The sequence below is a fragment of the Aythya fuligula genome, chromosome 5 (genome assembly GCF_009819795.1).
Source record: "Aythya fuligula isolate bAytFul2 chromosome 5, bAytFul2.pri, whole genome shotgun sequence".
In the NCBI taxonomy this organism is placed as follows: domain Eukaryota; kingdom Metazoa; phylum Chordata; class Aves; order Anseriformes; family Anatidae; genus Aythya; species Aythya fuligula.
This window is the reverse complement of record NC_045563.1, coordinates 48,659,654-48,687,390: the sequence shown is the minus strand read 5'-3', so window position 1 is coordinate 48,687,390 and position 27,737 is coordinate 48,659,654. Positions and strand designations below refer to the sequence as shown.

The following is a 27,737-nucleotide window of genomic DNA, read 5'->3' as shown; positions in this document are numbered from 1 at the left end:
ATAAATTTTCACTTTCTAATCTTCTTTGAAAGTGCATTTCTTTCTCAGACCTTCTTAATCTCCTCACACTCTAGACTGGCTAAGATTTGTGGCTGTGTCTTATGGACACAAGGAGCATCCTTATGGCCAGAATGATGTTTTTCATCATGGGGACTGTATAGGGACTTGCTCAAATATTTTTTAACACCAATCTCATTAAATCATAATGTTAATTATAATGTTATTTTTATGGTTTATCCTTTACTCCCTAGGAATGTGTGATTCCAATCATCTTTACTGTAAAACTACCTATGGTATGTTTGTCAGCTACATTGCTCTTAAATTTCTTAGCTCCTTCAACTGCAGGTTTCAGAAGGTAATCATTAGCTTTGGTCGAAGTTTAGGTGATGGTGGCCAATGGGACATCACAGATTTATATATCCACAACAAGGAAATAATGCCTGTCACCTTATAAAGTAGGTTCTTAATATTATCTTTTCATCTTCAACTAATGTATTAATATCTCAAGGTGATGCTGGATTCAGTAACCCACAGCACATTTCTGTCAAACACAATGGTTTGTGATCCCCTGATGTCTTGGACAGAGTTATTTGGGACAACTGAAGATGGCTATCCCACCTGCGATCATCAGACAGGTATGTAGACAGACTCCAATTGAAAAGAATGTACAATATCAAAAACTTATGGCTGGTTTGAATTTAATTTACTTCAGTTCTGATCATGTAGGAAACAGGCTGAGCCCACTATTATAGCCTTTCTTTTTTCTAGTCTGACTAACCTAAAACCTATAACTAGCCATGCAAGATAAAGGAATAATATTAACTAGTAGTGGCTTTAGTTCTACAGTGCTATGTGTTTCAGTGATGTTTTCCCCTCGTGTGGCAAGGTGATACACATCATGCAAGCAGGAGCTCCCAAAGGACGGTGTGGTTCATTAACTGGGGCAGGGAGCTATGGGCTATGCATGGGGAACTGTGCAATTCTCTACCTCTGCATTTAGAAGCCCCGTTCTGCTCCAGGCCACGCATCTCACACGGGCATCCCAGCTGTCCAAAGGAACTCATTCCAAATCTTCTCCCTTTGAAACAGTTGCTTTAAACTCCTAAACAGTGCTGATACTCTTCTCTGCACTCAGGCTAAATCGTTCAACTGGCTCTGGAAAGAAAGGTAGCACAACCCAGTCAGGTTACTGAGCCAAACTTGTGGCTGAGGAAGATTTATGGTTTTATGCAGTATTTTTCTCTTACAAAGCTATTTTTGTCCTTTTAAATGAGAACACTGTTGGTCTTAAGGAAAAGTCCTTTCCTGCCAAGGCACAGTTGGAGTAATAAAGAAAAAAACTTTCCACATGGCTTCTCCTGGTGCTAATCCCTGACCATTGAGGACTTAGTGTTTTGCTTCAATATTGCTGAATTTGTCCATTCAATGTTTGCATGACATATGAGGTAGACCATAAATCTTCTTGCTTCAACTAAATGCTTGTCTTCAAAGCCCTGCAGAAATTGATTTTTATTCAAATATATAGAGAGATAGAGAGTTTTAATATTAGTTTTCATTCCAATTTAGAATGAAATTCTAAAGTACATTTGAAATGACAAAAGTCATAGAAAGTATTCTCGTTTAGAATTTAAATTGCATTTCAAAATACCTCATGCAATTCAATTTACTTTTGGATCAGTCACAATAATTCTTATTTTGCATTGATTTTTACTTAATCACAGAATCACAGAATCACAGAATTTCTAGGTTGGAAGAGACCTCGAGATCATCGAGTCCAACCTCTGATCTAACGCTAACAGTCCCCACTAAACCATATCCCTAAGCTCTACTTAAGATTTGCCTGCTATTGCATCCTCTTTTTTTTTTTTTTTTTTTTTTTTTTTTTTTCAACATCAAAACAAACAAACAAAAACACCTGAAATTGAAATAATCCCAAGGGGAGTTCTGATACCAGCAGATCAGCATTTTCCAAGGGCTTTGCCCTTCAGAATCATTCAGAGTCATCCCTTCAGAGTCATTTTGACAATTTCTAGTGTTCCTGCTGTGTGATCCCTGTTATCAGTGCAAGCTCTGTGACTCAGCAGCTGCTCAGCCCTGCATTCAGGCAGGTGAAGAGCAGTGCAGCGTGTGTACCCCGCAGTTGTGTTAAAGCAAGCTCCACCTGGAGCTACGCGCAAAGCTTCCTCAGCTCAAAGACGCAGGGTGCTGTGCAGCAATCAGGTCAGAATCCCTCTTGCTAAGCACAGCTGAGCTGGGGAGATAATTAGCCTTTGCTGACTATGGTAAAAGCTACATTTCCTTTTCCACATGTTTTCTATGGCTCATTTTTTGATGCTTTTAGGCTTTCTATACTCTCTTGATGCTTACAATAATTTCTTTCCTGTATTACATTTAATCCAACCTTGTAGAACCTGTGAGTCCTCTTATCATTTCCTTCCTTTCTTCCACAGCAGCCAGGGAGCACACTGAACATGTCTAATACACACAAATAAAACCACTCCCGCAGTGCCACCAACTTTGCCCAGGCAGTCCTAGGGCAGCCAGAGAAGAACGTAGGTCAGCACAACACTCAGCCTACACTGCCTACACTGTCACAGTACCAGGCTGAAGGACTGGGATCCATGCGACTCTTGAAAACCTGCTTTGTACTCACTAGAAGCAAAGTATAAGGTCAAGTTTAAACATATTCCACATGGAAATATGTTATTCAAGTACAGAACTATGTATAAAACCTATATATTTGGATGAAAGTGATGGCAAGTCTGCCTCAAGAGTCAGATGAAGATCACTGATTTACAGCCCATAGCTGGGCTCAGCTCCTGTGCTAAACAGGACACCAGTATTTTTATGTACAAGCCTAAATTAATATTTGTACAAGTCCAAGTAAAATATTTTCTCTGAAAATGTGAAAATGTTCCTGCAAACGCAAGCAGAGAGAGAACCCTGGCTTAGTGGGACCTTCAGTCTGAGGCAGCCATCCTGGCTTTCCCAGGAGGAGAACTGCAGGGTCAGTCACCCCTTACACATCCCACATTGGTTGTTTTAGTGTATTTATTTTCTGGCAAGCAGAACATATCAGGATTTGTATTTTAGGGGGCATCCTTTTTGTTTTATACAAAGTGGAAGAAGCTAAACTCCGTGACACAAAAATATTGTGTCATTTTCATTTCTTTTCTTCATTTTTTACAGCACTTGAGTGCTTGAAAATAATACAGAAATATCAATGTAGGGAAAATAATATGTAAAAATGTACATTTATCCCCAATAAATGGCAGGAGGCTCATTTTTGGGGTGCAGTTTTAGTGGTAGACATGAATAAAGCCCACGGACTGAAACAACAGGTGCAGCCTAGGGAGGTGATGTCTGCAAATGCCGTTCCCCAGCAGCTGGTACTGGCCAGCACAATAGGGTTCCAATATTCAGGTTTAAGGAGAACCGCGGTAAAATAGCCAATGCAATGGAACAGGCAGTGGAAATCACCTCAACATGGTGGGAAGGGCCAGGTGTGAATCCCAGGCTCTCTTCTTCACCATTCTCCTTCCAGGTACCTTCCTTTAGGCAGGCTCCTGGCAGGCCCCTGCCACCGAGGGAGCTACCTGTCCCCTCCTCTCCTGCTGGAGGGCTTTCCCCTTGCACTTTAGCACTTTGCTATGAAATTCTACCTGTCCCTTTCTTTTTCACTAAAAGAAAACCTGAAAATCCCTCAGAGGCTTTGTCTTTGGCCGACCTTTTCTTCCAGCAGGGTGTTGGAAGTGGCACGGTACCTTGGTCACGTCCATTGCCGAGCAGGGGAAGCTGCCCTGAATGCATAGCTCAGATGTAAGAACCAAAAGGCAAGAGCACATGCAAATAGGACGGCTTGGTGTCAGCACGTTTTGAATGCTCACCATATACATTAGTGCTTCATAGAGCCCTGGAATATTCCAAAAAAAAAATATCTGAGCCTTCCCAAAGCCAAAGCAAACAAGGAAATGAGACCAGATGAGTGCTGCTCCATGCAAGAAACATGCTGTGGCATTTATATTGCCAGCAAAGCTGATGTTTATCACAGTCAAGTCAAAGTTTCAAGACCACTGGCCAAAATATTTCAAGATTATTCAGTCTACCTGTGGAATAGCACAACAAACAGTCGTGCTTTTCTTTCATGACATGATTCTATGAAAACAAGAGCCATCAAACGCTCTTGCAGACAGACAGACAGTGCCATCACCTTGTCATTCGGCTGCATATTGCAGACAAATGCAGCAAAAGGGTCTGGGATCGCTTGCTGCTGCAGCTCACAGCACAGCCTGGGACTGGATTCACGCCTGGTCGCACAGCGAGGCCCCTCCGCAGTCCGTCTGTCTAGCTGGGGACCTGGTGGTGCTCCAGGTTTCCTAGGGGAGATGGAGGCTGCTGGCACAGGATTAAAAAAAATAAAAATAAAAAAGTCTGCCCGGTCCAGAAAGGGATCAATTCAGCCTTCTGCTTTTCTTGAGCAGCCTCTACAGTTGGGATTCCTGCAGAGCTCAAGCCTGATTTTGAAGTGATTTTTTTTTTTTTTTTGCTGGCAGAAGCCCTGTGAGCCTGGTGTTTCCAGCACTCCCATTCTCCCCCAAGGAAGCCTCTGACACAGCCAGGTGTGTGCACTCCGCAGGGCTCGGAGGAGCTGATCCAATGTCAAGCTCACCAGATTTCCCTTTTAAATAAGGAGCTGAATAAAATCTCAGCTTCAAATATCCTCGAGCAATGGGGCCCAAAAGCCAGACCCAGATCTTCTGCCCACCTCTTTGCTTTACCGGGATGTCACAGTAGCATCTCAGAGCTTAAAACACAGCACTCAGGATTACATTAATTCTGTATGTGCATACAGATGAAGATATTTATAGCATGGGAATGATTCATGAAAGCAACCACAAATTCCCCTGTAAACTTTTAGGACTTATAATTAGAAGTATTAATTATTTTACAGAAGCCCACGTAGGATGCAAGATCCATATTTCAGGTATTCTGTCACAATTTCAAACCCTTTGAATTAATTTCACTGTGGAAACTCATCCAGCCAATTTGCATCACTTTGCACTCTGAACTGGTTGTCTAGACAAAGGACAGGTACAATCCACCTTGCTTGCAGTGCGATCATAATCTAATTTGAATGACGATGTCATACAAGCAGTGCCTAAAATCAAAAGTTCAGGATTCATTTGAAAATGAAGTAATGAAAAAAGGGTGGCTGGACTAAAAAATCATTAAATAGAAGTCCAGAATAAGATGCTGTGAGAGGTAAAAATAAACTAAACTATTTCTGCTTCTATTGTACTACTTTAATTCACACGATATTTGATTGCTCTCCTGATGTTATTAAGAGTAAAAGAAATAATACAGATCATATATTCTAAATCAATTTAGAGCCCCTAAATTGATAGGCTCTGAAATCAATAATCTCTCAAGGCTGGTGTTCCTGCAACTATTGAGAATATCACCTGAGAGAAATTGCGACCCTGTGTTTTGTTTCTAGAGAAAAAAGTGTGAGTCACAGATTGTGCTTGCTAGCTGCAGTGTACAGGTTCATCACACCAGACCAAGATTTTACATCAGGAATATTTAAAATAGGTTCTTATAGGAAAAAAAAAAAAAAAAAAAAAAAAAAAAAAAAAAGTAAATACATACATATTTCTACATGTTCGCTTGGTACCTGCATTGCTGAGGAGAGCTGCCTGCTAATTTATTTGGCAAAGTAGCTGCAGGTTTCAGTTCCCTGGCCATTTTACTCAGGAGCTCTTTCATGCTTCCCCTTACCTGTCAGAAATGTTTCTCCAGTGGAAGGCGTGTTAAGAGTAATGCGTTTTTCAATTTCTAACCTAACAAAAAGCATTCCCTACCGCGACATTAATAACATCATTTTAGATTAAAGGAGTGAAGGAACTTGCTGGAATTATGATAAAAGCAAGCAACAAATGAGTGGCATTTACCCATCTGCCAAGGAGCGCAGTCAGGTGTCATCAAGGAGTGCTTCAACGCCTGAGCCCAAAGGTTATCTCAGTCTAGGAATGCATCACTCATTTTTATCACACACCACCAAGTTCTCACAAATTCTGTACTCTGACCTTTTCATATTTTTTAATTGCTTTTTTAAAAGGTGTGTTATCTTTCTTTGTACGTGCAAGCAGTTTCTCTCAATATGCCTGAGAATTAATAAGAGTGTGTGACACTTTTGTGTGACAAAAGGAGACGGTAAAATGCTCAAGGCAGGGCCTGATGTTTTCTTAAGGAATAGGGAAGGAAGTTTGCAGTCAGAAGAGAAGAAGGAAGAGGGATCAGTTTTGCTTAAAACATGCTTACTAAAATGAAGTGCACAATGAGCTTTGCATTGCAATGTTCCCCTTTCTTGCCAAATATGTTGCAGATTCTGATTCTTTCTGGACATCCATCCACCCGGAGTATTGGAGTAAGCACAACGTCTGTGAGTGGTTGCAGTTTTGCTGTGACCAGTACAAACTAGATGCCAACTGCATTTCCTTTTCCCATTTTAATATCAACGGCTTACAGCTGTGCAACATGACGCAGGAAGAGTTCCTGGATGCTGCAGGCATTTGTGGCGAATACTTGTATTTCATCTTACAGAATATCAGGACGCACGGTTAGTGTCCCAGAAACCAAATGCAAAAGCAAAAGCATTGTGTTTTTGTGTGAGTTTCATGCTAGCAGAAAATGTGGGATTCACAGCCTCCAGAACTGCAGGATGGCAAAACAAAGGGCTGCTTAGGTGCCACGCTGTGCTTATCCTGCACTGTCCTGGGAGGGGTTACATCCACGCTGCATATAGAAAGACACAGTGCATATTTATTCCTGCAACCCAAAATACTGAAGGTTGCTCTGCTTCTCAGAAAGTAAGCAAGTTTTGGCTTCATGGGGTTATTTGGCCCAGAGAAGTTGTGGATCCCTGGAAATGTTCAAGGCCAGGCTGGATGGGGCTTTGAGCAACCTGGTCCAGTGGTCCAGTGGGAGATATCCCCGCCCATGCAGGGGGGTGGAACCAGCCCAAACCATTCTAGGATTTTATGCCCTGCAAATCCACCTAGTAGGCTCCATGATGGTCTTGAATACAAATATTTTTGCTGTTTTCAACCTTGTCTTGAAAGATTTATCACTGCTTAAATGAATTTAACTTCAAAAACTGTCTAAGCTATTGATGGTTTTGTCTAAGCAAAATAGGATTAAAACCTCTTCTGCAGGTACCCTTTCTCTACATCCATTACTTTCCACAGATTAATCAGTGGATGTGCCATGCCAGGGTACTTCTACCAGCGTTCAAGGAAGGAAATTCAGGAAGGAAATCCGCCCTGGCAGATGAGGCATTGAGGGGCATTTGGGCAGCTTGGAGCCCTCTGGGGCTCAAGCCTGAGGCCAGGCAGAAGAAGATTATTAAATGCAGGAGATAAGGATGTCATTAGGGGAATTAAAGAATACAGAGCTGGGAGGAAAAGCTCATTAAGAAAATCAACATTTTGTATTCAGTGCTGAGATTGAACAGTTGAGTGTAAATGAAGTACAACAGACCTACACCTGCACAAGCAGGCTTAGTTCTAACCTGATTCTATCAGACAAAGATGCGATGCAAATTGCATGGAAAAAAAATAAAAAATAAAAAAAAATAAAAAAAAAAAAGGATAAAAATAGACATAGGAAGAGCAGTGGGAAAGACAAATCATTTTAGCAGCAGAGAAACTGAAAAATTATTTCATGGTTTTATAGTCTGCACTTTCTACAATTTTACTCTGAGCTCTAATCACAAGCAATGGTGCAACTTGGCTTTAAATTTCACTTCAGTCATTGCTCTTCTGCAGAAAAGAACTCAACACTGGATTATGTTTTTCCCTCACAGGCATATCCTTTTTCACTGATGTAGAAGAAACAAAGCCAACCAACAAGGACTGTAAGTAAACTTGCTTGTACACACTAAGCTCCATTCAACAGGAAACATGCAGGGTATTCAAAGATTAGCAATATTCAACAGTTCAAGAGATTTCTAAAACCAAGAAAATCCAGGCCATTTATTCCTACTCTAATGCCCTTCCTGAAACACCTGCAGCATGCGGAGAAGGAAATGCTAACAGATCCCAACATTTCTGAACTGCTGTTTTGAAGGGAAGTAGGATCCCAGGAGCTTTTGTAATTTCACTGAGGCTGCAAGCCATGCACCGTGCAGAGCAAAGCTGTTCTTTCATGCACAGATTCCCAAAGGCAGAAGCAAGGCTCCATTCACATGAGAACACTGTGAATTTCTGAGGGAGGTGGCACAGTTGGCACAGTAACACACAGACACAATTAGAGATCCCGCTGGATCCTAACCACAGCCGAGCTGGCTGCTCATCTTCTGAGAAGGCAAACAGGTATGCTAGTAAGAAAATCAGGTGTCTGACTACCTCTAAGCACAGTCAGAATATTTTGTAATCACTCAGTTCTGACCATGACCTACTTTAATAACTCCCCGTCAGCTCTGGGGAATTAGTGTTTCTGGCTGGATTTACTCGTGTTTCCCACTAGGATTTGGGCAACGTTGGATGCTCCATCAGCAAAACCCTTGAGCCAGTAAAAGAATACTGAGCACGCTCACTGACATGAAAGACTCCAGTGAAAAGCAGCAGTCAGAAAAAATATATTCCAGGAAAACTTCTTACAAATTCTAGCTGATGGTTTTTTGGGTCACCAGCAGATTCTGCATAAGCTATGAAACCTTCATAGCTAAAAGCATAACTCTTTCAGCTTCAGATAGTCTCGCATGTATTTAGATGGTTTGCTTCCACCTTTCAGTGCATGTTACTGTTGGACGTGCAGCAAAATAGACTCAGGTAGACAGCTTTTAGAAACGCAACAAGATAATAACAACATAAAACTGTGTTTCTTCTTCACAAAAGTTCCCCTATTTTGCTACTTTTAGCCCACTACTATTTATCCAGTGAAATAAATCTGTGAACTTTCATAGGGTTTCACTGATCACCCTTCTCTCCAGATATGTACTCAATAGACAGATATTTTTACAGCCACAGTCTGCATATTGCTGTTCTTAGCAGACTTTGATAATCCTTCCAGTTTGGGTCAATCAATATCCTCTTCTAGTTGTTCTCTCATCACTACGGTGTTGAGACAGACACTTCTGAAGTGTTGATTCAAGTGCTGACCACCTGTGCAAGTATATTGGCAAATATCATAATCCTCTCCGAAGTGGTTTTGACCTCTCAGAACCATCACATGGCACGAAGCCATGAAACCTTCAGACTGCACATCACAGGGAACAGCCTTCATCCGTGCACGCCAGGCACCCAATTCCATAAGCCTACAGAATCCAAGCATTTTGAATATAGCATTGACAAAAACGTCATGTGTGTTGTTGTGCTGCAAGCCATCCAGTTGCATTAATTATTCACCTGGGTTTACCTTTGTGCTAGAGCTTTATTAAAGAGATAAAGTCAGTAGCTCCCATACCCACTTTGACTTAATGTTGCATGACATTTGAATAGGTGACCTTTTGACCAAGTTGCCACCAGACTCAGGAGTTCCTTCTTCACTTCTCACGTTATTCTGCAGTTCAGTCCCAGCGCGTGATAAGGCATGCGTGAGGGCAGGTGGCATCAACGGCCAGGAATGTCACAGTCATGGTAGAACAAGTAAGTGCATATCAGAAACTCGAAACAGGAGTTAAGATTGCACAGGCCACATGGGTCTAAATCTCCAGCTCCATGTGGTTATCAAAAGAGACTTTAACGATACCACAAATAAATAGAATTTCACTGAGGGAAATGTCTCATGATTTTATCATGAGACTTGAGGTACTTGGCGTTTTTCTTAAAGCCACATCTCTTTTTCTGTTTGTATTTCTAGCCATCTCAGTTGCAGAATGATTGGAGAGCATAAACTGAAAATAACCTAAAGGTTCTAAACACAGAAAACCAAGTATGAGACCTCAGATATTATTATAACTTCCATTATTCTTCTATTGCTCCCTGGTCTTTGGAGGGGCAGACTCATGATTTTTAAATGCTCGGGGTCTGTGTTGGGATTTGGCATTCATTTAATTCCTGGTACCTTGATTAGCTACTATCCAACCAATCTGAAGTTAAGGCAATAGCTATGCCTACTGACTTAGTAGAGTCCCTCTACTTATGGCACATCTGATGCCCAAAGAAGCCTCTGAATCGAGTTGAAGCAATAGAGAGGAATCCATCAATGCTAGGAAATGCTGCAACTCCTCATTCTATCATCTCATTTTTAGTCAACCCAATATTTTTTACAATCTTTCACTCCAAATACTTTACATGAACTTGAAAAATGCTTTAAAAGCATCAAGTTAATACTATGTGGAAGCTGTCAATGATGAGTGGAACAGAACCAATGAATGACAACTTAAACTGTGCAAGACAATAAAATTCCTGGAGTAGAGACAGATTCTAACACAACAGGCATTTGAAAAGCCCTGATTTATTTTTTCCTGGAGCAAGTAATGTGAATCCACTGACAGAGTGGATGCACTAAAATTTCGAAAGTTATAGCCTGGTAAATGCAACCAGACAGTGAGATTGACTACCTGCTGACAGAGTGTACTGTAAATACAATTCTGTCTTGGTACTTTGGCATGAATAAGAAAAAAATCTACTAAATAGCTGTCTTCTTCCTGTTCCAGACCTGCAGAGTTCTCATTTGTGGGAATTTGTAAGAGACCTTCTCCTTTCTCCTGAAGAAAATGGAGGCATTCTGGAATGGGAGGACAGGGGACAAGGCATTTTTCGGGTTGTTAAATCAGAAGCTCTGGCAAAGATGTGGGGACAAAGGAAGAAAAATGATAGAATGACATACGAAAAACTGAGCAGAGCTCTCCGGTGAGTTAACAGGTGGAAGGGCCCCTCACTGCAGTTGACTTCTACCTCGGCATCCACTTCTCATAATTATCCTGAAAACTCAGATTGGGCAGATGGGGGTTACTTTCTTTCTTCCTGGTTATTCTATATGTCAGAGATAGCACCCAGTTCCCTTTATTTCTAAATAAGATCACAGGGCTAAATTTAAACTAGTACAGAGTTTTAACTCTATCGATAGCAGTGAAGCTATCACACTTTAACCCAGCTGAGAATTTAGATTACATTTGCAAAATGACCCATCTTGCTCTAGCAGTAACATTGGCAGTTTCTTCTGAACTGTGGTAATCGTAGGTAAAAATACAGCCAACCAACCAAAGAAAACACTTCTTTGTATTCCTTCTATTTTTCAAACAGTGGAAGGTATAATCCAAAGCACTTGGGAAAGCTATTGCCCTCTAAAGTCACAAAATAGCCATTTAACAGAAATAAAGACTGGAAAGAACACATTGACTCCTGTGCTGTTCTCTGACCATGGAGCCCACATAAAGAGCTCCTGTAATCAGAGTTCTACTACTTTCTCCATTGTTTTTGTTTGCTTGTTTTTCCCCTGCAGATACTATTATAAAACAGGCATTTTGGAACGAGTGGACAGAAGGCTGGTATACAAATTTGGGAAGAATGCCCATGGATGGCAGGAAAACAAGATATGAACTGCCCTGTGCTTCCACCTCGGCACAAAAGACACCACAGCCTGAATAGTCCAGCTGCAATGGACACCTGAGAGAGAAGTTGTCCTCTCCCTCTCTCCCCTCTGCCCGTCTGGACAAATTCATTGCAGTCCGCTTCAAGAGACAGGCTACAGCAACAAAAAGAGCACTTGAATTTTGGAGTCAACTTCCCCTCCGTGCTTTCTGCCAAGCACTGTCTCCTAGTAAGCCTTTAGGAATATCTTTACTGCTGCTCAGGTGACCTGCCTGTCTCCCTGTCTCAACCAGTATGATCACTGACCAGTATGAAATTCCTCACCATTCTGCTGCCATTTAAAGGAGATTCTTTATGGATATCTCCCAGTTAGGTTACTATATTTCTGAAGAATACAAAAAAGTTTATTTTTCATTTGATAAAAATACTCTTCTGATCCATTCCACTCTGAACCACTGCATTTCTCAGATATGCTAGAAATCAATGTGTTGTCCAAAATGAACAATTCAATCCCTTCTACATGCCTGGATTTAATATGCCCAGTCAACCCAGTTAGCAAAGAAATACAACTCAAATCTGAAATATTTATCAAGCAGTTACCTGCTTTAGCTACTAACTCCAGCTATGCAAAGATATATAATTCATATATACTTGGTGTATTTCTTTTTAATTTAAGAGTTCACTTTTAAAAAAGAGTTCACTGCAGTTATTTATCGTTGTTCTATATTGGTGAGTTGCAACTGATCACAGTATCAGTTCTGCTATTTGGCAGAACGTGATTTTCATAATAAAGAATGCTGAAGGCAAATACTCACTCCTGTATAATACAAGTTCACTATCTACAAACTCTCATGCAGGGAAGCTTGAATTTTCCTGCTATTAACCTTCACGAAGGTGAATTCACTGCTGTATTTGGAAGAAGCAGTTCTGGAAAGGGTACAAGCAGGTTAGTTTTGAAATGCAAATGAATATTTGTGGAAAGGTTTCTATGGAGCTTTTGCCCACATCTGTACAGAAATAGGATGAATTCTTCAAAGCATCCCATGACATACAGTTGTACATACACCAACAAAATTAATGTGCGGTGCGTGCCCTCAGCTGCTCCATAGATCAACCCTACAATAAGTAAATTGGTTAGAAAGAAAGGCGGTAGGTATATGAGAATTCAATTGCAGTTTTTGAACATATCATAACTATTCAGTAGTTTTACAGGGATTGTTTCTTCCACATAATAAATATAAGCAGCAACTGTAAATCTATCAACCATTCTAGGCTTACTGCAAGGGGTGTTCAAGGAATTTCAATGGGGCTTTGGCCTTGCTTTCCAATGGACAGCTCTGTAGCACATTACTTTGCATAATCGCTGTTCACTGTTGAGCTCCTTTGTTGATTAACCCTAAGAGTCTTTTTCTTGCAACTCAGAAAACTATGTTATTGTTTGCAATACGAATTAGGTTTTGTGGCAAGTGTTTAAGGACTCAGATTATCAAATTAAGCACTGCTACTGCAACCTCATTTTAGGTTTGTACCACACTACACAGGATTAGTGGGCAACAGTTGGGATAGAGAATGGTAATTAATGACTTTAGAACCTAGATCGTGTCCTGGCTACATCTCTACCCATCAAAGACTGCAAAATTCAGATTAGAGATGTCTATCACTGAAGTTTCTTCCAGAAGTTATCTGTTTGGAAAGACCTCTCTTCAGTTTTCCAGCCATTTGTTTATTTTTCTCTCTGTAACAGCAACAGACACTCATGTTGGGAAATAACCCCCTTAGGGATACAAACATGGTTTCAAGGGCATACTGTGAAAAATGCTCAAAGTTTATTGCAGCTTCCTATTTTGTAATATGGAAGATTGACTTTGCTGAAAGAAAAGTCATCAGTCACAAAGAAAACAAAGGCACAAAACCCCACATAGAAATATTCCTCAGTCTATGACAAGGGAGAACTGGGAGATGCACACTTTTAAATATATTTTACTACCTAAATTATACCCTTGTTAGATAGAGAAAAAAAACATTCAGTTTAGGCTGCTAAAAAAAAAGTCAAATATTCAGATTTTTGAAAACCATCAGGAATTACCCGCTGTTTCCTAGTTCTATGATGTTCTGCCACCATCACTGACAAAAACCAGCCACGTGGCCCTCATTTTTACCACACCTGTGCCACATCAAAAGGGACATCAGCAAACCACAAGGCCCCAACACAGTTATGCGGATTTACCGAAAACATGTTCTTAAAATGTGAATGACTGTAAAATACCTACTTCTGGATTTGTATAGCTTTCTGCCAACTGCAATTTGTTAACAATGTGAATGAAATATTTAATATGCAAGACCCATGGCTTTCTTCCATTTGTGTTTCCCTAACTCATATCAGGGATACCCAGAACACCCTTGGATGTTTAAAAACAAGTATTTATGAGCCATTAACAGAAACACTTCTACAGTCCTTCCTTTGATGCATTTGTTTCAAGTAACTGCTCGATTCTTTAAAGAGAAAAGCCGCACTCACAGGTGATGTGATTCACAACCTGTGCAGGCTCTGAAGCATATGCACAAAACAGCCTCTTCTCACCACATGGCTGGAGGCTAACACACACCTCTGGGTTAACAGTACTATAAGCCTACAAGAAGGATGCCAGAGGGAAACAAAGTCTACCTTTAAGCCAGGACACAGCATGGCTCAGGGCTGAGGTCTCCAGCAGCTCCCCATGGCGACAGAGCCTGGCAGCCTAGGCCTGTCCCACCTCTCCCACCTGTCTGGGTCAGGCATCTCCCTGGGGCCGGGCCAAGGGTTAGACACAGCCCCAGATATCTGGGCATTGCTATCTGGGCATTGCAATGGGGACAGGGACCGTCAAGACCGGGCTATCACTGAGGCCCCGGGCACTGTCTGCCCGCAGCCACCACACAGACATGGCCAACATCATAAGCTATTTCAGATACTGTTAGCCATAAGGCTGAGCACACAGCCTATAACTCCTTTTTATTATGTATTAAATTGTAAAAGAGAAAAAAAAAAAATAGAAAAAAAAAAAGCCAGTCCCTGTGGCCTGTTTAAGCATGGTTCAGAAAGAATGTGTTAAAAAAGTCTGAAAGTCTTAAAAAGACTATCTTAAAAAGACTACTGCAAATTGCCAGTGTTGTGACTCTGATGGTGCTGACATAATTTATTCTAACTATGTCTGTGTGCAATTTCAGCCAGGAACAAAAGTTGTTCAGCTGTTCCCCCACGCTCATGAATGTAGTGTATAATCAAACACCAAAGCAACTTAATACTCGTCCTGAAGCAGATAAAGCACTTATTTCTAAGACTAAAGTAGGGTAAAAAAGATACAACTTTATTTCTCATATGCTGCCTTCTTGTGCCACTGAAGTGTCTATGCATGACAGAATAAAGATCTTAAATGTCTCTAAGAGTGGAAACTGTTCAGCTATTGTCATTAAAGTGCCAATTCAAGTGTCATTTTTTTAAAATCTCAAAACAGATTTCAAAACCTATTTTATTCATAAAGAAAAAGCTGTTGATGTAGCCTACCTAGACTTCAGCAAGGCCTTTGACACAGTCTCCCACAGTATCCTGGAGAAGCTGGCAGCCCATGGCCTGGACAGGCACACTCTGCTGGGTTAAAAACTGGCTGGATGGCCAAGCCCAGAGTGGTGGTGAATGGAGTGAAATCCAGCTGGCAACCGGTCACAAGTGGTGTTCCCCAGGTGTCAGCATTAGGGCCCATCCTCTTTAATATATTTATTGATGGTTTGGACAAGAGAACTGAGGGCACCCTCAGTAAGTTCGCAGATGACACCAAGTTGGAGGGAAGCGTCAGTCTACTGGAGGATAGGAAGTCCTTGCAGAGGGACCTAGACAGGATGGGTCAACGGGCAGAGGCCAGTGGGATGAGGTTCAACATGGCTAAGTGCTGGGTCCTGCACTTTGGCCACAACAACCCCATAAAGTGCTACAAGCCTGGGGGAGAGTGGCACAAAAGCTGCACAGAGAATCTGGTGGTGCTGACTGATGATCACCTGAACATGAGCTGACAGTGTGCCCATGTGGTCAAGAAAGCCAACAGCATCCTGGCTTGTATCAGGAGCAGTGTACCCAGGAGAACCAGGAAGGTGATCATCCCCCTGTACTCTGCACCGGTGAGGCCACACCTCGAGTGCTCTGTTCAGCTTTGGGCCCCTCAGTACAAGAAGGACGTTAAGGCCATGCAGCATGCCCAGAGAAGGGCTACAAAGCTGTTGAAGGGCCTGGAGCACAAGTCCTGCCAGGAGCACCTGAGGGAACTGGGGGTGTTGAGTCTGGAGAAGGGGAGGCTCAGGGGTAACCTTGCTGCTCTCTACAAGGACCTGAAAGGAAGTTGTGGGGAGCTGGGGGTCAGCCTCTTCTCACAGATCACTAGCAATAGGACTAGAGGGAATGGCCTCAAATTGCTCCAGGAGAGGTTCATGTTGGAAATTAAGAGACACTTCTTCTCAGAAGGAGTAGTCTGACATTGGAAGGGGGTGCCTGAGAAATTGATGAAGTCACCGTCCATGGGGGTGTTCAAGGAATGGTTCGACTTAGAGCTTAGGGACATTGGTAGTAGGGTGATGGTTGGACCAGATGATATTGAAGGTCTTTTCCAACCTTAATGATTCTATGATCATTATTAAGGCTCTCAGCCAAAAATACACTAACTTTTACTTCCTGCTTCTCACCTAGTACTATCCTAAGCTGACAGAGAGCACAGAGATCTGCAAGGGAGGCACAAGCACTGCACAGGATTATGGTGTCTTCAGAAGCATGCAATTCTGCAGCAGTGTCTTTGCCATTTGGGATTCTCTCTTGCAAAGCATCATCTAAGCCGAATCACAGCTTTTCAAGAAAAATTCCACATAACACCACTCTTAGTGACATCTGGGTTCAACCTGCATTTTGCCGAGTTGAAGCAAAAATTGAACCCATACGTCGGCCCTTCCACATGCCAGAAAAGTGCCTTAGCCTATTTCAGCAATAATTGATAAATGTTTTACTAATTGAAGCAAGGATTTCAAGCTGATTATGCCTCTACACAACACTTAAATAAGAATGCAGTTCTATCATTCAGGCATGATGATCCCCATCACTACTTGCCTCTAACACAGTGGAAATAAGGAAGCCAAGGACTTTGTTATGAACTGCAGCACCAACCAGAACTAGTTGGAAGAACCTCAGCTCTCACAGTCGGTTCTGTAAAAGCCTGTCAAGTCTTGAAAAAAAGAGACCTGTTTCTTACTCAGCAACTTTCTGTCACAAATGGAAATACATACATTGCATATTACTGCTTCAAGCTTGAAAAAGAATTAGACTACTGCTCCATATAGTAATGTCTTTGAAGATTCACTCTATAAGCTCAGCATACAGCAAGTTTGAGCAGCCTGATCTTGAACAACATTCTTTGAAATGTTTAACCTTTCTCCTGGAGGCACAAGGTGCAAAACGTGCAGATGCGCTAATTGCATCACAAGATCCAGAGAAATCCTTTACAAACTGAGCTACAGAAGAGTTAGAAAGGATTTTGTAGAATATTTCTTTATACATTTTCTACATTACACAAGTTCTCATTAAATACAAAGTAAAAATCTAACTATAACATTATTCCCTTTCTTTTGATCTAGTTTTAGTAAGCGGTCATATAACCTAATTACAGTATTCTGCATATGTGCTGTCACTTCCCAGAATATAAAACTGGGAAAAATCCTTTTTTATTTTTTTTTTTTAACCAAGATTTAATTTGGACTGAATATCAAAGTTGGAGTGACATTCTCACACTGACAATTTGCCAAATACTACATTCTTCTTATTTAAAGAAAACATTAAAATCACTAAAAGAAAAAGTCTCAGAACAAAGTAGGTTGTTTATCCAGTGAAAATCCTGTAAGGAAGAATTTTCCTTCACCCTGAGTTGACCTTTTCACCACTATTTATACCAAAGAGCTTGCATACAGGTGCTGTCGCCAGGCAAATATTAGAAGAACTTTTATCTGAAATGGTAAGATGAATTAGTAGAGGAACAGACAGGAATTTATCAGCTCCAGACACACACTTGATTGTTCTCACATCGCAAACCCTCCAAGCTATACAATAGATTCAATGAAGGAGAGGGGTGATGAGCTTCATGCTGGTACAGCTAAACAGATTATCAGACCAAAAGTAGATTCAAGCTTTGACTTTGTGTGTCTCTGAACCAAGATAAGTTGTCATTTGCACAAACATTTGCATGGCAAGGAGAAGGAGAAAATTAAGATCTGCCAATGTTTTTTCTCAGCAGTGCTCTCCCACTGAGCTTCATATTGCTGACCTTATATGTCTCCAGGACTAAATTCACTCATCCCTCCCCATTACCCTCTCTGTACAGATAACCCATGTCTGCTGTTGAAATGGCACTAGTAATCACAGCTTCCATGCTCTTCACCCTGGTGGGCTTTTTGTAGGACGTTGTTTGTACAGGGTCCTAAAGTGCAGCCAGTTATTCTCTCATCCACGGGAAAACAGGAACACAAAACAAGAGCAGCAAGTCTTAGTAGTACAGAAGAACATCCACATCTTGTCTTCAAACATGGATCATCTACAGATTCCTTTGGAGGTCTCCAGGACATTCAATGCATATCCAGATATGTGAAGAAGCTATTTCCATCTATACACATTTTAAACAAAACAAAAAAAAAGTCACCGAGTGTTTACCTCTATTACATTCTACAGCACAAAGTGCAGCTCTTGGGTTACATGCATGAGCAAGGCACAATGTAGCAGCCATCATGACATCAGAAATGAAGAACTCTTTACATAAATCATTCTGAGGCTCTGTAAGACTGAAACTGTGCAATACAACCATATTCTGAGTTGCTTTGCATCACAATGAAGATTCCTTACATTAGAAGGATACATAAATCCATCTTATTTTCAGTTTATTCATAGCCGACTTGCAATACCGGGATATTCCAGCAGAGGCCACAATTGAGCTAAAACAGCCGTGTGCTAGGCAAAACTTGGGTCTCAACCAGAACTCCGGTATCTTGAACACTCGTAAATTTTTCGCACGTGTTCCTACTGTTTAGCTTGGAATTATTTCTTCCTTCAGTTTGAAAGATGGTTACGTGTTATGAATAAAATATAATAAATGGAAACATTAAAATAATTCTTGTTAAATTTTACCATTAGGAAAACTTTGTGTCACCTCTCAGAACATTTTTTTTCCTTATAAATAAAGCTTCACAAGTTATTTACCGTGTTTTGCATTTACTCCAAAGCTCTTCTGAACGACTGTAAATTGCAGGAGCACTGGATGGATTTTTTTTTTTTTTTTTTTTTTTACAGCAGTTGCACTTTTTACCCATAACACAAGAGAGTACTCTCCACACCAGCTTCGTAAAGACAACTTATATGCAACTGATGCTTACACAATAGCTGTACCAGCACATAAAAAATGCCCTGTAATGCCTGTCACAACCAGGTCCAAGTCCATGGTAACTTGGATTTCACCTTCTCTATAGCTGTAACATCAACAAGGAAAAATTATAACTAAGGTGAAGACGTGTTTGTATTTTATAGGTTCAAAAAACTTAATGACTAGCAGTAGGCCTTACATTGCTGTTTATCCTTTAATCACCTGGACACCTTTGTGAAAAGTCTACCACTGTTGATATCTTGAAGAAAGCAGGTAAAAGTGCAAAGTTACAGAGTTGTTTGTGCAAGTTTGGTTTGCAGGAATAACAGTCACGTGAGGCTGAGCTCTTGCTCCAGAATACAGCCTAGCTACTTTTTGATTTGGATTCAAACAAGGTTGAGGCAGCTATTTGGTCTCAATACTGAACATGTGGAGTGCAAGAGGGCAGGATCCAAACTCAAGGTTTTAAGTGAGCAACAGACTTGCCTGTCAACATCAAGCCTAAGGCACCTTTGAGAGTGCAATAGTAAACTATTGCCTGAGCAGATATGGATTGTGGCTCTACCAGTCAGGAGGTGAAGGCAGAGAAGGAGACTAATCTAGGTACTTTGAGTCCACTCTTGAGAGGAGCCAGTGTCTTCTCAGGAGTCAATAAGAGAGCATGTCCATTGCAAGTACATCTTCAGACCCTGAAATAAAAGGCATACTTTTGGAAGAGGGACCTTGTGAATGAAATATTCATTTGAATATTGGCTGTTAATACCACTTGCTTGCAACAATGTAATTTGAGAGGTTAATAAAGGAAAATCTCACCTGGTAAAAAGATACAAGAATACAAGAAAGCCTCTGATTAGATAATGAATGGACTTTGTACTGTTTGTATAATGATTGCCTGAATTATATACTTCAGACTAAGCAATATTCAGCACTGACTTTTACTTGAAAACCTTCAACCCGCTACAGTCAGCCAGAACCTAAGAGATTTGTTATTAATTAAACTATTTTCTGTCCTGGAAAGTGTGCAATCATGTTTAGAGGTTAACAGCACAAAGTGCAATTCCAGGACCATGGAAGTAAAAGTAATTTCTGAAAACTAGGAAGAAAAAGAGTGAAACAGGACTCAAAATGCCACCACTTCTCTATCATTCACAAACCATTATTCATAGAAACACACCTTAAGAAGATACAGTTAGTAGTCCTCTATAAGTCACCACCATTGTTTTGAATAGCCTTTTAAAATTACTGGAAGTAATCTTTTAAAATATCTTCTTTAGGTAGATAAGAACGTCTGATTTTGTAGAATGACATTTGGTTTTGTACCCTGCAACAGTGCTTGGTTCTAGTGCAATTAACAGTCAGCAGTCCAGTAAAGTTACAATAGGAAAAATGAGCTGCAAGTGCTTCCATTAGGTGAAAACCATTTGCACAGAACAGTACGCAAGGTTGAGCAAGACTGGCATGGAGGGTTGTGGATAAGCATGGAATAAAGCCTAAGCAGTATGGATCAGTGCCAGAGCAAACACGAGGAGCTGCCAAACTTTTCTGCAGCTATCTTTTATCAATCTTATCGGTACTTTTAAATAGCATATAACATAGGTTTGGATGAAAGGCTGTCTGTATTACCTCAGCAAAATATTTAATAGCTTGGTGAGATTTTACACAAGATAATCACTGTGAAGGCCAAAGAAGGAAAGTGTACAAATTACAGTTATGCAACCCAACAGAAAAGCATAAAAATGACTCTTAAGTAAAAAAAAGTTATAGCATGTGAAAAAACAGAATGGAAGTGAAATCAGCACCACCTAGACTATCTCCTCTAAATGTCTGAAGAACAATGGAAATACAGTGTAGTCAATGGACATCCTAAAATATAACTTTTATTCCAGTTACTTTGAAATTCAAGTTTTATTGTTTTCCAGTAATCATATCTTGAAATAGGAAGTCCAGGACAGAATTCCCACTGGAAATTATACTGAAAATTTGAATTTAAAGTGAAGTATTTTTTTCCTATATGTTTTCTCTGAAAAATCATGTTTTAAGAAATGCCAGTGTTGGTGACAAACTTCACTTTATATTTAGCACCTCAGATCAATAGCTAGAAATTAGTGAAGTAAGTAAATCCAGTGTCTTTTGTTATAACACTGAATAGTAAATAATAAGCATTAACCTGAGAGCAAAAAGCTGCACCTATTAAAATACTGACAGATCTCAGCCAAAAAGTTAAGGAAATTTCAACACTTGTGTGATAATACTTTCATCCCACATTCTTTATAAACTTGAGCATATACACCAGTCAGATGTATAACCACTAAAAATAGCTTATAATTTATTTTAGACCTCAAGAAAGAAAGAAGCATTTAAGAAGAAAAAGAAAACATTGTCAAAAGCACCTTTGACCACACAATAACATGCAATAAGTAAAGCAGGGGAAATGGCTATGCATTTCTTCATTCTCTTTTCCAACTTCCCTCCACAAAGTTTGGAACATTGACAAAAACCTGTATACCGTGTGAGAGCTATGATTAGGTAGAGCTACGTGGCTATGTGGTTTAAGTTTAATACGTGCCAATTTTGATTTTTCCTTCAGCTCAGGCTACATAAATAGGAACACCAGACTTACCACCTTATTTAACTGTGTTTAACAAAGATCACAAGAAAAAATGCAAGTAAGGCAAAATACGTTAGACTTCTGTTAAAGGTTACACCTTTAGGCAGAGCAACAATTGTGCAATTTAGAGCAGCACTGGTTTGGCCAGCTCACTTGCTGGATTCTAGCACCTGCTACTTCAGCAGAGCCAGTAAGGGAACAGGTCATACCGACCTCTGCCCAGACAGAGGGTTAGTCATGCTGCATTTGGGCAAACATCCACTAAAGCAGTCAAAAGATGTTTGATCAAACAGCCAATTACTGTGCTTCGTTTCCTTTGATCTGTTATGTAAAGGCAGTGTTAAGGTGAAGGAACAAAACATTTGAGTTTTTACTTTACTAAGGAACCAAGGCTGGATACGATCTAGGAGGATGAAGGAACTCTGTGGACTGAATAAAACAAGCTGAGGGGAAGTGAGAGACTAGCATTTGGGTTCAATTCTTCTGGTGGTTTGTCCTTTAGACACCCTCACACAGTCTTGCACAACAGTACAGTCCAAATAAATACAAGGTTATGTCAGCTTCCACAAGAACTCAGTCTCATTCACGCATTTTCAGTGGCCATTCTTGACAGCCACTACTCTATCAGAACCTGCAGCTGAGACACAGATAGACATCAACATCAAGCTGAGAACATGCACAGCTCCCACCCCTAGCACAGAGCCAGGGAAATGCCTTAAGGCACATTACCTTCCCATTCTATTTGGTAGTGTTGCAACTTAGCCTGTAAACACTGCCTTCCATCACTCTTATTCCTCAGTGACTCTCACAATATACATCATGCACGAGGTCAAACAGAGTCTTGAGACCTACATGCAGAAAACAGAAAAGGAACAATTCTTCCCCAGCCATTTGTTTGTAGAAGAGCATATCCACCTGTGTCGATACTGTTGACTCAGAATTGTCTTAACAATGAGATTGTTACTGTCAAGGTTTATTGCACTAAAAATCAAAAGAATTCCCAGTATGGGAAAAATCTGTTTGAAATTTCAGATGTTAACATCTGAGAGGTTCCATTATAGTCTTACAGTATTTGAATTGAAACCTTAGATCCAATTTTGACTACAGTAATTAGGTAAGATACATTTCATAATCTTATAATGATTTAAATGAGATGGAATAAGATTAAAGTGAACATTTCAGGGTTTAAGAAATCATAAAAATACTGTTTGCAAGTTCCTCTGAGAGAAGTGTGAAGTATGTGAAGTAACCTGTGCCTAATGTTTTGTGACACAGTAATGCAGTCACTTAAAACAAGTCAGGCTGTAAGTTCTAGGCTAAAATACAGCTATTTTGCTCTGGCAAGCAAGATGTAAGAGAATACTGAGCTGTATTTTTTCCACAGGGAGAAAAAAAAAAAACATTTACCAAGCCTCTGTAGATGACTGAAAATAAGCTTCACCACAGCTCCTGAAGGCCTGTTTACTCTCAGAACACCACAGAGCTAGGATTTCCAACTGTACTAGAGTTGACTAGAGTTGAAGCTCGACTGGGTGGAACTTCACCATGACAAAGTTCAAGCTTTTATCTTACTAAGTCACATGGGCTCTACACAGCAAGCCAGGCTGTAAAAGTGTCATCGCCAGTGAGTTAAGTATCAAGCTTCTTTACTTGCTATTTTGACACCACTGCTTCATAGTCTGAAAGCTAACCAAAGCTAAAGAATGCAAACATACAATTCTTTGCGCACACAGGGCTTTTTTTTTTTTTTTTTTTTAAAGTAATCTTTAGTCTACACAGAATCAATACATGATCTACCCCTACAGCTGAAATCATCCTGAGCTGAGCAAGAGGAGGACATCAGAACTTCACATACGAGAAGTTCTCAGAGGAAATGTACATTGGTATGTACTACTTTCATCCTAATCAGACAAAATAGAAAGAGAATGTGACACGTGTTTTGGCAGTACATTTAGCCACTATTTGTAAGGTCATGGTAAAGCAGATTATAAAAGGTCTACCTCTGATTCCTGATCAAAGAGTTAAGTGGGAATCTACCAATTACTGAGACAAACCACGTATTTGGCAAAGTTGCTTTAGTTTTGTTTATCGTCATTAAAATGGAGCTCTGCATCTTTTCCCAGTTCTGTCCAAAATGGCTGTAAGCAATCACTTAAGTTACATCCTCCGTGCCAGTTGAGTCAAGCTATGCTCGAGTACAGCTTTGTGTGTCATGACCTGTCTCATCACCACACAACTGTGAGCTCAAAACTCAGTTCCAGCTGGATTCTGGAACACTGCCAATGAAGAAAGGTCAAGCTTTACCATAGACTGCATGACTTCATGTAGTCTAGCATTAACAAGTGATAAGAACACACAGCGTATCACTACTGATCCACTTCTGCAGTGTTGGTTTGACATCCGCAACCCTACAGCAAACAAAACTCTAAGTGCAGAAAGTTTTGAGTTGAGGTAAGGGTAGAAGTGCTTTTAAAACTTCAAGAATTAAGGTACAATAAGGCTTAAATATGAGTTTTCATTACTTGCACTGGTGTTCTGTGACACAGACCATATAGTACACATGCATCCAAGTCAGCCCAGCCTCCTTGAGTAGCTAGAACTGGGAAATACAGTCACCAGGCACACATTTGTCTTCTCCCCAAACACAAGCCAGCCCACAAACAGAATGAAGACCAAATAATTAGGAGAAGTGAGGGAAGTTCGAGTGAAAATCTTTTGCATATCGAATGTTTATTACAATAAAACATTGAGAATATTGCTTTTCTTTTTCACTATGGTGGTTACTGTTGATAATTCAGTTAAAAGCTTATTATCAGTGGAAAAAAAAAAAAAATCTATGGCACCTTCCCCCTTCCCAACCATCCAAGTAAAGTATGTTATAAAGGCCTGGTTGTAACACAATGAATGCATTTTTCATGACTAAGTGTTCATTGTCTGAAATTCATATCTGTGATTTTAAAAAAGTACCTCTTAACACACCTGAAAATACATCTTGTAAGAATGCCAAGCTGCTACTGAATTCCCGAGCTATGTGCATCTTTGAAGTTCTCCTCACAGCAAACTTCCAAATTAAGCTATTTAAGGTCTCAAAACTAGTATTATTACAACCTCGTACTTTGAAACAATGCAAACTGTAGAACAGTTTAGTACCTGGAGATTCACCTCTACTATAGATCTATTACACTGTTTGCAGTCAAAATATTTTTTTGACATCACGAACTAAGGCCCATAATTTGTAAGGGGTAGATGTTCCTTTACATTCCTTCTCAGCCAGCAATTACTTACAGATAAAAATAAAACAGTTTAAAAAGAAAGATTAATTAGTGGAACCGAAACTCACAATATACTCAGGCACTCACAGGTGAATTGTGGGTTCAAGTATTCAAACAGCCTTTTTCTCCAAGATGAGTATACATATAGCATTATTTGGCAATTCAGCACGACTGATTTTATGGATGCTAAGTCATGGTTACCTACACACTGCTTAGTAGACAGTTACCATGACTGGCTTTCACCAGACATGGAGCTAGCTGGTTCAAGAAAGGAATTCAGGTCTTAATTTTTGCAGTGTACTTGAGGCAATAACTATCTGATCCAAACCTACCTTACACTTTTCCCCAGAGAAGATGTAGTAATTCCGTATACTCACTCATCTCTTGCTACAGCCTACTTCAACAAACACACTGCAATAATGGAATCTGCTATGTTCTTTGACAAGTCCTAACACTTCAGAAAACAGTCTAGGAATAAAGGGAAATGAGAAGACATACTCCTGAAGAAGCTTTAGTTTTCAAAACACACATTTCAAATTCTTTGTACTATTACAGATACACATCTAAAAAAATAATTGGAAGAGGTTGAGCAATTCTCTAACACGTAACCGTAAATTTTATTGCAACAACCTACTGAACAAGTATTTGATTTTACTAGAGCAGAACAGTCAAAACATAAGTGAGATTGTGTCAAGTCACGTAACACTCTTAATTCTCATAATACATAGCCATAACTGGATTTTATTACTTTGCTTGAAAAACAGCATCTTATCCTTCCAGTGTTGCCTATACCCCCCTTTAAAAACAAGATTTTACTTTGTAATAACTGTCACGATCAGCTTATAAGCACAAAGTGGTCAACCTTAAGTGCAACCACACCATTTGAATTAAAACAAAAGACAGCCGCAGAAGGTACATACTAACTGACTAACCCATTCTACATCATTTCATTATTACTGTGGAAGATGTTTCCTCATTCTTCTTCACCTGGAGTTTAGTGTTACTCTGACTTAACAGCATTCAAGTTTCTTCAGCCTAGCCTCTACCCTAAACTAGTACAATTTACAGTAGAATTAGTGATATTGTCCAGATAAAGGTTATCTGCCCATATCAGTAAAATTAAAAATAGTGTTTGTGTTAAACATTCTATTAAAACCTCCACAAATCCTGTGTCACAATGCCCTTTCTACAACATCGTCAGTATGTGTCATTAGCCATTATTTTGTAAATATTACTTTACAACATGCAATGAGGCATGAGGCACACTGTTCCTTGCCTGTAAAGCAAAAAGTAGAGCTGGGGGGGGAGGGTGAGGCAAGCAACTGCAATAAACTGAACTTCTGGGTAATATAACTTATTTGGGTACTATATGAACTACAAATAACTCTCCTTCAATAGAATTTTTGAACAGTGAAAAACTGGATGAACTTCTGACAATTCTGCAAATTGCAACTGAAGATTTTAAATGAAAATAACAGAAAATTGGTTAGCAACTAGAAGCTTAAGAACATTAAGAAACGTTATCATGAACAAAACTCACATTGTAGTAGGAAAGCAGCTTTTTCCCATTCATATGGTACATGGTCCCAGGCACTGCTGTATCAGAGATTTGAGCAGCACTCTTCTGAAGACTCCGCAAGTTTTAAATGAAGTTCTGAACAGGAGTTTTGCCATGCTAAAGCTGAACAGAAAAACTTAAGACACTGCCACTCCCTCTCCTCCCCCATTAATTCCCAGTGTCAGCCTTGAGACCAAGGCCTTTGTATGCCATCAGTGTCTGTGCAGTCTAAATAGCTTGTGTTCTGAAATAAACACCAGTTCCCCAAAAACTTCAACAGCTTCTGCACAAGGAAACCACACAAATGAAGGCATGAACTTGCTAGATCAAAATAAATTGAAGACATGCTCACAAAAAAAGACAACATGTAGCCCAGAGTTGTTTAAATTGTTTTATTTCAGAAATAAGAGAAAGACAGTATTATCCATTCAGCAGAGACCACCAAAATTAAAGATTAAGTCTTGCTTACTCTTTTCCGAGACTCATTAGGATTCCATCTGCCAGAGAAATACTCCCACCAATCCACACAGCTCTTCCAGCTCCCACCAGCCTGATCAGGCAAATAGGGTAAAATAAACTGATATTTTATTTTATTTTACTGCATCACAGATGGCTTTTCACAACAGATCAGTAGACAGCATTCTAACAGCTTTCTATGTTTCTATTTAGTGAAAGCATTAACAACTTTTTAATAAAAATCTGCTATCAGTTCTCATAACGTGAACCCATACTTGAAAGTTGAATCAAGAAGTATACCTATTCAAAATACAACTCAAGATAGATCCTCAGAAGAATCAAATTTTGATTTTATGAATTGAAGTTGACATACTTGCTTAAGATCTATTAGCTGGGCTCTGAAATCCTTTGTATCATCATGCTTCTTCCAATGTGAATGCTAGTAAAGCAACATTAGCAGACAAACAAGGAAAGGAAAAGGAAGTAATGCTGTATAACTAGAATCTGGACCAGTTACACATGTGCACTGATCTTTCTCTTTGGCAAAGGAAGAGGGAAAATTAACAGGCAAAGTAGTTATTAAAACTTGCCAGGATTTTAGATGCATGGCAGATTGCCTGATCCTACTGAGCACAGTTCAGAAACATTTCTTGGACTGTTAGGACTAACTTCAACATGTAATGGGTAGGACGGATTTTTGTTCTAAACTGCAATAGTTAGCTTGAACACTAGTTATCCCATAACTCGGAAACACTTTCCAAATAATTGAGGAAAAAACTCGGTGGGATTTCAACCCTTATAAAACAATAGCTTAAGCCTTGGCTTTGTTTTATGCACATATGGTAAAGCATTCAGATGCCGACAGCGTACTTCCTTAGGCTAACACCA

At 40.0% G+C, this 27,737-nt stretch overlaps 1 protein-coding gene across 2 annotated transcripts; it reads left to right on the top strand.

Moving 5' to 3' along the window:
• The first annotated feature begins 511 nt into the window (after positions 1–511).
• Positions 512–11,545, top strand: ELF5 (E74 like ETS transcription factor 5). 2 transcript variants are annotated; one of them, XM_032189003.1, is made up of 6 exons: positions 512–635; positions 6,386–6,619; positions 7,865–7,915; positions 9,579–9,647; positions 10,661–10,856; positions 11,449–11,545. In XM_032189003.1, the coding sequence occupies exons 1-6, from the start codon at positions 512–514 to the stop codon at positions 11,543–11,545; spliced, it is 771 nt and encodes a 256-aa protein (XP_032044894.1). The 2 variants fall into 2 exon arrangements, with proteins under 2 accessions (XP_032044894.1, XP_032044895.1); XM_032189004.1 differs by lacking the exons at positions 6,386–6,619; positions 7,865–7,915.
• The last annotated feature ends 16,192 nt before the right edge of the window (positions 11,546–27,737 follow it).

Bases quoted from the DNA above. Each gene is read 5' to 3' on its own strand.
- ELF5 (XM_032189003.1), top strand. From the start codon at position 512: ATGCTGGATTCAGTAACCCACAGCACATTTCTGTCAAACACAATGGTT. The intron at 6,620-7,864 runs GTTAGTGTCCCA...TTTCCCTCACAG, and splicing joins ACAGAATATCAGGACGCACG to GCATATCCTTTTTCACTGAT. The intron at 9,648-10,660 runs GTAAGTGCATAT...TTCCTGTTCCAG, and splicing joins TCACAGTCATGGTAGAACAA to ACCTGCAGAGTTCTCATTTG.